Consider the following 9,536-nt stretch of genomic DNA (forward strand, 5'->3'; position numbering starts at 1 on the left):
ATAGTGCTGCGGGGTTCAGCGCGAGGTTCGTTAGTCACACATCGCCGGCTATAGTTTTGCGTGCCGCTGAAACCGGTTCACCTTCAGCACCGCTCCCACGTAACTTCGGTTTCGATACATTTCCACACGCCGACTGTGCCGCCGTCGAATCGCGCGGCACGTGTGCTAACGTTACGAAAGAGATCCCGATAAGATCGGACAAGAGTTACGATCGGCAGTCGGCAAAAAAGCACCTCGATCGATGAATAAACAAAAAGAATAGAATGTTGTAATCCGTTGTTTCCTCGTAGTACCGTCCGGAGATTGATTCTCGCGTCGAAGGGGAAGTCGCGCGACGCCGATATCTCCCGTCCTCCAACTTCTTCCGTACCAATCGTCATAAAGCGCGTCGAGCTCTCGCCCTCGAAACTTCCGTCTCTGCCCGAAGTTCCGCTCGAACTCTTTCACCAACTCGATGAATACACACTTATTGTTTCCTGAGAGCGCTCATGTGAACGCTCTCATTCTCTTTCTCTCTGTCGAAAGTGCAGCTCGTACAAGACCTCCGACAAGACCCTCCAGTTCTTTATTGTGGAATCGGGAGAAGACAATTCTAACAGACTCCCCGAGGAGACAATTCTGACAGACTCCTCCATGTATTTGTTCGTCATGTCGACACAGAAAAAGTATGTACCGCGACACAGAAGAAGTACTGGATACTTGAGTAAATATTTCGAGTATTTTATACAAGTTGATATATTTGCAGATCTATCATAAGTTCATTATAAACGCTAGAACTTATTCAGAATGTGTTGTGAATTCTAGTAAGTTCAGCATTTCAACCAAGAATATGAAACAAAACGAAAATTCGGTTTGTTTGCTACACTGAAAGGAAAATTATATTAAAATCAACAAATATTTCTTTGATGGGTGCCATTAACATATTTACTTAAATCTACATTCTCTTTATTTAAAGCAAATATTGTTTACCTGATTTAAATAAATAATATTTGGTTCAAATAAGGAAAATATACATTTAAGTAAATATGTTAATGGCACCCATCAAAGAATATTTGTTGATTTTAATATAATTTTTCTCTCAGTGTACATAGAGTCGAAACACTTCGATAAAGTTTTGCGATATTTTGATAAAAAATGTAAATTTTGCTTTCGTGAATGAACTTTTCTAAAATTTGTGACGAGTATATTTATGAGAGTATTATCAAGAAAATATTATTCGTTGAAGGTAATCATTACTTAAAAGGGGAAGAAATAAACTGAATAATCGCTTTTTTTTAGCAGTAACGTGACTTTTCCGCGTGTAACTCTTGGAATTTTTTCAAATGGAATTTTACTTGAAAAGCAGACTGTGACAAAACCGCGTTATTCGAATTCGAGCGACTTTTCACTCACAACTGTGCGTATATTATTTCTGCTTTGCATGTGACACAATATAATATGCGAGAGAATTTTGCCGACCTTTGGCCTAATCAGTGTTAAAGCTATTAAGCTGCACTGCGTACTCCATCGCGTCTCACGGGAACAAATTCAATCAAATCGATTGGAGCATTCACTTGTGAGAGTTCGCTCTGCGTTTGAAACACTCTGGTAATTCTGAGTGGTGGTGCTCTCCCTATCGCGTCGAGTAAATTTTCACCCGTTTCGAAATTCAGAGAAAAATTTATCTCGTGATTTATAAAGAACGTAATGTGTTAGAGGACGCAGAGGAAGCGCGACAAATCATTCCACCTTCAACATTCAAGATATAATCTTAGCGGGGGTAAATCTCTATAAAAATAAAATTCTATTTTTTTTGGAGGTGAAAGAGACCAAAGCCGCTTTTCGTAGCTTGGTATCGGAGACACGTTGGGGCGTTAGTTAAATGTGACTTTAAGTGCCGGTTTTTTAATAGCAGTTTAAACTTGGATTCAAGTTTAAGGGGACTGGAGGGATTTTCAGATTGCCTGAAAATCGTGCGTTTTTTCACAATTTTTTATGACAAACTGAATGAATATGCAAAAGTGTTATTTTGACGTGTATTTATACAACATATAAAGAGAAGAAAAATATAATTTTGATGATCAAATACTTAATATAAATGTATAGTACATGCAGTTAAAATATATTTCGTGTTTCTTTTCAAGGTCGTCAATTTGCAGTAATATCTTGACTCTCGGTGGTTCAATTAAGCTGAATTTTAGATAGACAATTTCCGTAAGCTTATCGTTATCATGTGAACCACTATAATAGGAATTGAGTAAAAGTTAACAAAATTGCAAATATTTTAATAGAATATTATTAAATTTTCAGTTTTTATAGTAAAAAAATTAATATTTCAAAATTAAATATTTTCACGAGTTTGTCAGTGATATAAGTGTATGGTATATACATTTAAAATATATTTCGGTTTTTTTTCGAGGTCATTTTGCAGTAATATCTTGACTCTCGATGATTCAATTAAGCTGAATTTTAGATAGAAAATTTCTGTAAGCTTGTCGGGTGACCACTGACAAACTCGTGCAAATATTTAATTTTGAAATATTAATTTTTTTACTATAAAAGAACTGAAAATTTTAGTAATATTCCATTAAGATATTTGCAATTTTGTTAACTTTTACTCAATTTCTATTATAGTGGTTCACACGATAACGACAAACTTACGGAAATTTTTTACCTAAAATTCAGCTTAATTGAACCACCAAGAGTCAAGATATTGCTGCAAAATGACAACCTTGAAAAGAAAAACGAAATATATTTTAACTGCATATACCATACACTATTTGATCATCAAAATTATATTTTTCTTCTCTTTATATGTTGTATAAATACACGTCAAAATAACACTCGCATATTCATTCAGTTTGTCATAAAAAATCGTGAAAGAACAAGCACGATTTTCAGACAATCTGAGCCTCCAGCCCCTTAAACTCTGTTCTAACAATGCGTTTGTTTTGTTTAAATAGAGTTTAAGTTGCAATCTAAGTTTAATCTAAGTATCATTGAAAAACCGGCCCTAACAGTTCTTCGTCTTGGATCAGATGATTTGATATAACGGGGGATCACGACCTAATCAGGGGTGCGCGCCGTCAAGCAGGTGTTCAGGATCATGAGCTCGCGTTGCGTAAGCAGATAACGATCGCGTTCACGGTTTGCGAACGTGTCGCTGGTGATCTCCTTCCAGTTTTTGCGTCATTCTTCCTCCCATTCATCTTCTTCAAGCATTGGCCGATTGAAATACCGACAGCAGTGGCATAACGTGGATTCGTTTCACGCCCTAACGCATTTGCATTCGTCTGCATTTCCGGTTTCCGAGAGGCGGCGATCGTTGCCGATCAATTCGCGATTGGATGGGATCGTCCATCCGTTCGTTCGTTCGTCAGAGCGACGCCAAGGCCGCATTGGACGGTGCGTTCAATTTATTTATACTTTACGGTTGCCGCAAAGTCCACGGCAAGTTCTCGTTCAAGGCTGCGCGGGTGACCGCTAGAATTTTTCTGCGGCCGTTTTTTCCACGCGTCTTGGTAATTGGTGCCGAGTGCCGATAATTCTCGATTGAATTATGCAAGGCGTGCGCCGGTTGTTTCACGGAACCGTCGGCTTCTCAGTTCGCGGAGCGCGCAATTCTTTACCGCAATGCTTCGAATTCAAATATCCGCGGATTGATCGATATTCAGTCTCTCTGTCTCCGGGGCTTCCTCAGTCGGAATTTTTATTCCATTTTCGACTTTAATATTTCACTCAGTATTGTAAGAAATAGGTACGTCGAAGATCACTATGCTTCTCGCTTTAAGACATATATTTCTCTGGTATGTTACAATCTAATTCTCCACTGTCCTGCGAAGACTCTTCTCCTCTCCCTCACTCTATCCTTACATCCAAGGAGAGTGCCAGCGCCTTTCTTAAGATCTTCCTCGATTCCCAGCGCACATACTCGTTAAATCTCCATTGATTACAGATTTCTTATATAATCTCCTTTCAGAACTTTTTAATCGAGAAATAGATCGACATTCTGCAATGATTTATTAGTCTTTCATTTTATATGTATTATTTACATCTTAGGAACTCTGAAATGTGTCGTTAAAAATTTCTATATCTTTTAATAAGACAGATTTTGCCAGTCTCTTCTTGCATACTAAAAACATAATAAATGAAAAAAATTTATTTGAAAAAAAAACAGCTTGTACAACTTCTCTTGTAGACAAAGCAATACAGCGGAAGTGTGGATTCACATTTTTTAAATAAAATGAAACGATTACATTTTTATGTCGTTATAATTCTGTGTAACAATGTAGCACAAGTTTGATAGTGCAAGCTCATAGATCATAACGATGCATACATTGTCTCATAAAATTACGACGTAAAAATACAATCATTTTATCTAAAAATTCCGAAATTACTTGTTACACAATCCATTCAATAGATTCAATTTTAAAATTCCAAGAAACAGTATCATTATAGAGGAAATTATATAAGTTGCATTCTTCGAGCTGAGATTCGCAGAGCTCGCGATTATCGTGTAAACGCCAGATTAAATTAGATTGAACTTTGAAATCCTGGCGAAAGATATTGAAGAAACTAATGTAAACTTATGTAAGCACGTGTAATGAATGATTGGCCCCACCGGGCTTTTTCCGCACCCAGGTGGCTATGCCGTAGATGAGGAGACCGTCGATCGCGACCAGGGCGGCTACTCGATCGGCGAGGGATGAAATCGTAATGAGATCAGGCGAGATGCCGGATCGCGCGTGAGAAAGGAGAAGGCGCTACACGTTCGCTATAACGCGAACAATCGCGACGAGCCCGACCACGGGCCCCGGTTGAAGCGACAATGGGGTCTTTGCCGAATCTTCACGAGCTGTCCAAGGACAAGCTAGAAGGCCCGGTACACAGACCGGCGCCGATCGGCGGTCTTGGCCCGATGCGATTGCCCGCGCAGCCTCCGCCGTTGGCCCACACGCACAGACGCGCCAGGAGCAGCGGGCATCATCACTCTACCTTGTGCGACAATGACGCGATGATGGAGGTAACACATTAACTCGTGAAATCTGTCGAATCGCTCAAGATCCTACACGAAAAAAGAGATTTCAATTACCCCACATAGGTGTCTAGCTCCGATTTGGATGAGCTTGAAATATATTGTAATTCAGACAAAAAAGAAAGACACGTATTTTTTATACGTGCCCAAGCGGGCTTTTAAGGGAGCAAAACACGTCTTTGAAAAAAATCGGTTTTTTTTCTTTAGGAGCATGTTTCGTCAAAAGTATAAGAGATAGAAAAAAATTTTCTAGACAAAAATTAAATGGTTTTAGGAGTACTTTGCAATGATAAAATCAGATATTTGAAAAATGTTATGATTGTCAACATACTCCCACCACTTACCAATTTTCACAAATATCTGATTTTGTCATTGCAAAGTACTTCTAAAACCATTTAATTTTTGTCTAGAAAATTTTTTTCTATCTCTTATACTTTTGATGAAACATACTTCTAAAAAAAAAACTGATTTTCCTCAAAAGGATGTTTTTCCCCCTAAAAGTCCGCCTGAGTACATATAAAAAAATACGTGTCTTTTCTTTTGGTCTGAATTACAATATATTTCAAGCTCATCCAGATCGTAGCTAAACACCTATGTGGGGTTCCTTGTGAGAACAATTGGCTGAGTAGAAACTTTCTGCAGGAGTCTTTTTGTTCTTACAACTGAGTTATTCATTTGGCCCCCGGGTATAACGGAAAATTCAATTACACTAATGAAGTTGTTTTTTCCGTGTACAACTTGGTTAGAATAGGTCCGAAGTAATCAACTCGTCTCGCTGTCGCAAGAGATATCAGACAAAAAGACGCATATTATTAATCGTGCATATTGCGTAATGTCTCGCGAACGTGCTGCTAATTAACATGACGATTGCCGCTAATTTTATCGGCGTTTTTAGGCGTGCATCGCCGATCGTGTCGAGTCACGTTCGCCGTGGGAGCCTGGAAGATCGCTCCCTCCTCCATCCTATCTTTGTCTATTTGTTCGTAGCACATGGCGGCGTACTCGCCGATCTCTTGCCGATCAACGCGCATCTCGGCATTGTCCTGGCGACGTCGTGACTCTATGAACTCATCAGCGGGCGCATCGTCGGTACGCCGGCTGATCGCGGCGGTCAGAGCGGCGCCGTCCGGACCGCGGCCACCTCGCAAGGCGATACTTCGTCACTGCGTGGCTCTTCTGCTGGGACACGCGACCTGCTCAGCTGCGATGCTGCCGATTTTCCCGTTGCAAGCAGGTATCGGCGCGTTCGAGCCTCACCTAGGCCCGATCTTGCTCGCCCTGCTCTATGCGATCGCCACCGTCACCAGCTGCTTCGCGCCCATCGTCGTACAGAAGCTCGGCACGAACCTCACCATCACCATCAGCCACTTGGTCACCACCGTCTTCGTCGGCGTGCATCTGTATCCCAAGTGGTATTGTCTCCTCCCGTTGACGCGCTCTTCTTCACGCGCCACGAAGGGCTTAATTTCATTTTTATCCTCGTTTCTTCGAGCAAAATTACTATTGACTAAGTAGAGTGATTAAGCCGAAGTTGAGTGACCTTCTACTTATGAAAAATTCTTCCACTTTGGATCGATCGGGTATTTGCATAATTCATATTTTCGTTCGAAATTGAAGAGCGAATCTGGCCTATCGTGCATTACAATAACAAATTCGTTTAACAGAATTAAGTTTGAGTTAGACGTTCACTATAGAGATATTTTAATTTCTCTCGTTTTCAGTGAAATTTGAAAATACTTGGAGATTACTTAGAATACTTGGAAAACACTTGAAAATATTTGGAGAATAATCTAGTAATTTTTTTGCTTAGCGTAGATCAGCTTTTGCAGTCTTGAATAATTTCGACCTAATTTAATAATACACAAGTTTATTTGATCTCGTGTGTCGCGTCGTCGTCGCCACGTCGCGGATAATCTCCGTATACTCTCCGTGACTCTGCTGGGAGTCTTTCATGAAAGTGAGATTTTTCCCTTTACGTTCTACCGTTTAATATCGCCATTTTTTATTCTGGTTCCGCGCCAGAAAAGTCTCTCCTCGAGAGGCGAGGCTTTATTTATTGGCTCATAAAAAAAGGTCGGCGAAAGCGACAAGCGAAGACGCGCGCGCACCTCTTTCTCCCTTTCTCTCTGTCTCTATCTTCCTCTGCTTGACGGTACGAAAATAGGCGTTATGACAAAGCGAGCCGTCACGAAAGTAACATGCGCGCTCTTCCACATCGGCAGGTACATACTCCTGCCCAGCTACGCGATGCTGGGTGCCTGCGCCAGCCCGAGCTTCCTGGCGAGGACGTCGCACGTCAACGTCTCGGCGACCAGCCTGGCGCTGGTCTGCGTCGATCCCGAGGATCCTGACGAGACGCGACGCGAATGCCTGCTAAGGAGACTTAATCGGGGAATCAAGCTGGCTGAGGACATCGGCCTCGCATTCGGTACATTGCGAACTCGTAACGTTCCGAATTCGCCAGACACTTATCAGAAAATCCTAAAATCCTAAATTCTTACTCTCTTCACACATACAATATTTATCATTTTTTTTTAAATATTTGAATTCAGTATTCATCCTCTTTAAGAAAGAATCTTTTTACCAGGTTTCTACTGAATTTAATTTTATCGTTCAATGAAATCTTATCGAATCGCAATTCGCACGTATATACAGCCTGAATGTTATATACAGGGTATCCCACACTCTCCTTCTCACGTTAAATGGGAATATAGAACGGGTTGAGGTGAACATAAAAGTCCTATACCGTTTTGCGATATTAAATCAAACTGAACAAAAAAGTCCTCTATCATTTTACAAATGACCACATAGATTTTTAGATATTAAAGAAAATTGTTTATATATAATATATATAATTATATGTTTATATATAATTATAATGCACAAATTTTCTTTAATATCTAAAAATCTATGTGGACATTTACATAATTTACATTTACATAATTAGGGGGACACCCTGTATATGTATATATATATATATATATATTTCTTTTTACTAGTTGAGTTGTTGCGTTAATTGGTATCGATTATTTCGCCAATGAGCAATTAACAGTCACTAATTAATTTACAAATAATTTCGCACTGCCCAACCTAACGTCGGTTGCCTGCGTTTCAGGCTGCGTCATCGCCTCGATCCTCGTCAGGCTGACGGACTTGATACCGCCGCCTAGCATCGTGAACAGCGACGTCGGGGACATCTGCGGGGCCGAGTACTGCTCGGAGGAAACTTATTTCTACAACGAATCGCTCTATGTGCCGACGGTCACGTGGGGCACGTCGAAGGTGCTAGTCAGCATCTGGCTTGGCCTGGCGGTGCTCGCTTTGAGCATATCTTGTGCGTTCCTCGACTCGAGGATGCAGGAGCCGCAGGCGAGCCACGATCGCACCACCGCCCGTAGTATCCTGAAGTCCGTCAAGTGCGCCTTTCAGGACCCTAAGCTCCAGCTCGCGGCGCCGCTCACGCTCTTCATCGGACTCGAGCAGGGCTTCATCTACGCCGATTTCGTGGAGGTAAATACAGCAAACAACTTCACCTATTTAACTATTAATTTAACTAAACGATTAACCGATTAATCAACTTATTTAATAATAATTGCATGATCAATTTTTTTTCGTCACGATCAAACCGTATTGGTAAAAGAATCTTTGATTATAAAAATCTTTGTAACTATAAAGTCTGATCTACAATGTGCTCTTTGCTCTCTGTTTCTTGTTCTTTACCTTCATCTGGTTTAAAGTTTGAGACAGCAGTTTGAGGCACCAAGAAAGAGAAACAGGAAGCAATGCGCACATTGTAGATCAAGCTTTATTACACAGTAAAACAATAATAGAAAAATGATTTTTGTAGTAAGCGTGACTATAGTGTTATTGATAGTGATCTTGCATGTATAACGTTATTCTTTTTTCTCTTTCGAACAACAAAGGAACATTTGATTTTCATGAGATTACATGTTAATTACAATGTTTTCGTGAGATTAACTACTTTTTTTCTTAATATAAGCCACGCGGTGTCTCCAAATTGAACCGATATGCGTAGCTCGGGAATAATTTTAAAGCAAATATGCGTCATTCTTTCGAATGTATATCTGACTTGACGACCCAAGCAAATTTTCCATTTCTTTCCTTCGAGACATTAACGAGAGAATCCGTGCGTTCGTCTGCCATCTCCCGTGACATGAACATTGACGCGTTTTATCTCGAACACAAACTTTTTGGCAGCTAAACAGGCGAGACGGCGAGAGAGACCCCACATTTAATTTCCTTAAATCGGCTATAATTAGCACTGCGTATTTCCCGAAAATTACACGGCTATAATTATCATGCCCGCCCGACAGGCGTACGTGGTGTGCGCCCTGGGCGGCGCCGGCACGGTGACCTTAAGCTTCCTGAGCTTGGCCGTGCTGCAGGCCCTCGCCGCCGTGACGCTCTCGATGCTGTTAAGGCATATTAAAAGGTACTTTGTCGTGGGTAAGTGATCCTTGACACGTGAAATTCCAACCAAGATCGAGGGTCGAACCACGAG

At 40.8% G+C, this 9,536-nt stretch overlaps 1 protein-coding gene across 2 annotated transcripts in view; it reads left to right on the forward strand.

The window, feature by feature from the left end:
• The first annotated feature begins 2,787 nt into the window (after positions 1-2,787).
• LOC116844363 (UNC93-like protein) overlaps positions 2,788-9,536 on the forward strand; it is a 13,993-nt gene continuing 7,244 nt past the window's right edge. The window contains exons 1-5 of one of the 2 annotated variants that reach the window (XM_032815782.1): positions 2,788-5,002; positions 6,002-6,426; positions 7,237-7,442; positions 8,130-8,524; positions 9,349-9,467. In XM_032815782.1, the coding sequence (XP_032671673.1) occupies positions 4,808-5,002; positions 6,002-6,426; positions 7,237-7,442; positions 8,130-8,524; positions 9,349-9,467 (1,340 nt within the window). In that variant the 5' untranslated portion in view covers positions 2,788-4,807. Of the gene's footprint in view, positions 5,003-6,001; positions 6,427-7,236; positions 7,443-8,129; positions 8,525-9,348; positions 9,482-9,536 lie in introns of both variants that reach the window. The other variant, XM_032815781.1, reaches the window with a different exon arrangement.

The sequence above is a fragment of the Odontomachus brunneus genome, unplaced genomic scaffold (assembly GCF_010583005.1).
Source record: "Odontomachus brunneus isolate Ranch 3 - 2012 unplaced genomic scaffold, Obru_v1 Obru_scaffold_041, whole genome shotgun sequence".
Lineage (NCBI taxonomy): Eukaryota > Metazoa > Arthropoda > Insecta > Hymenoptera > Formicidae > Odontomachus > Odontomachus brunneus.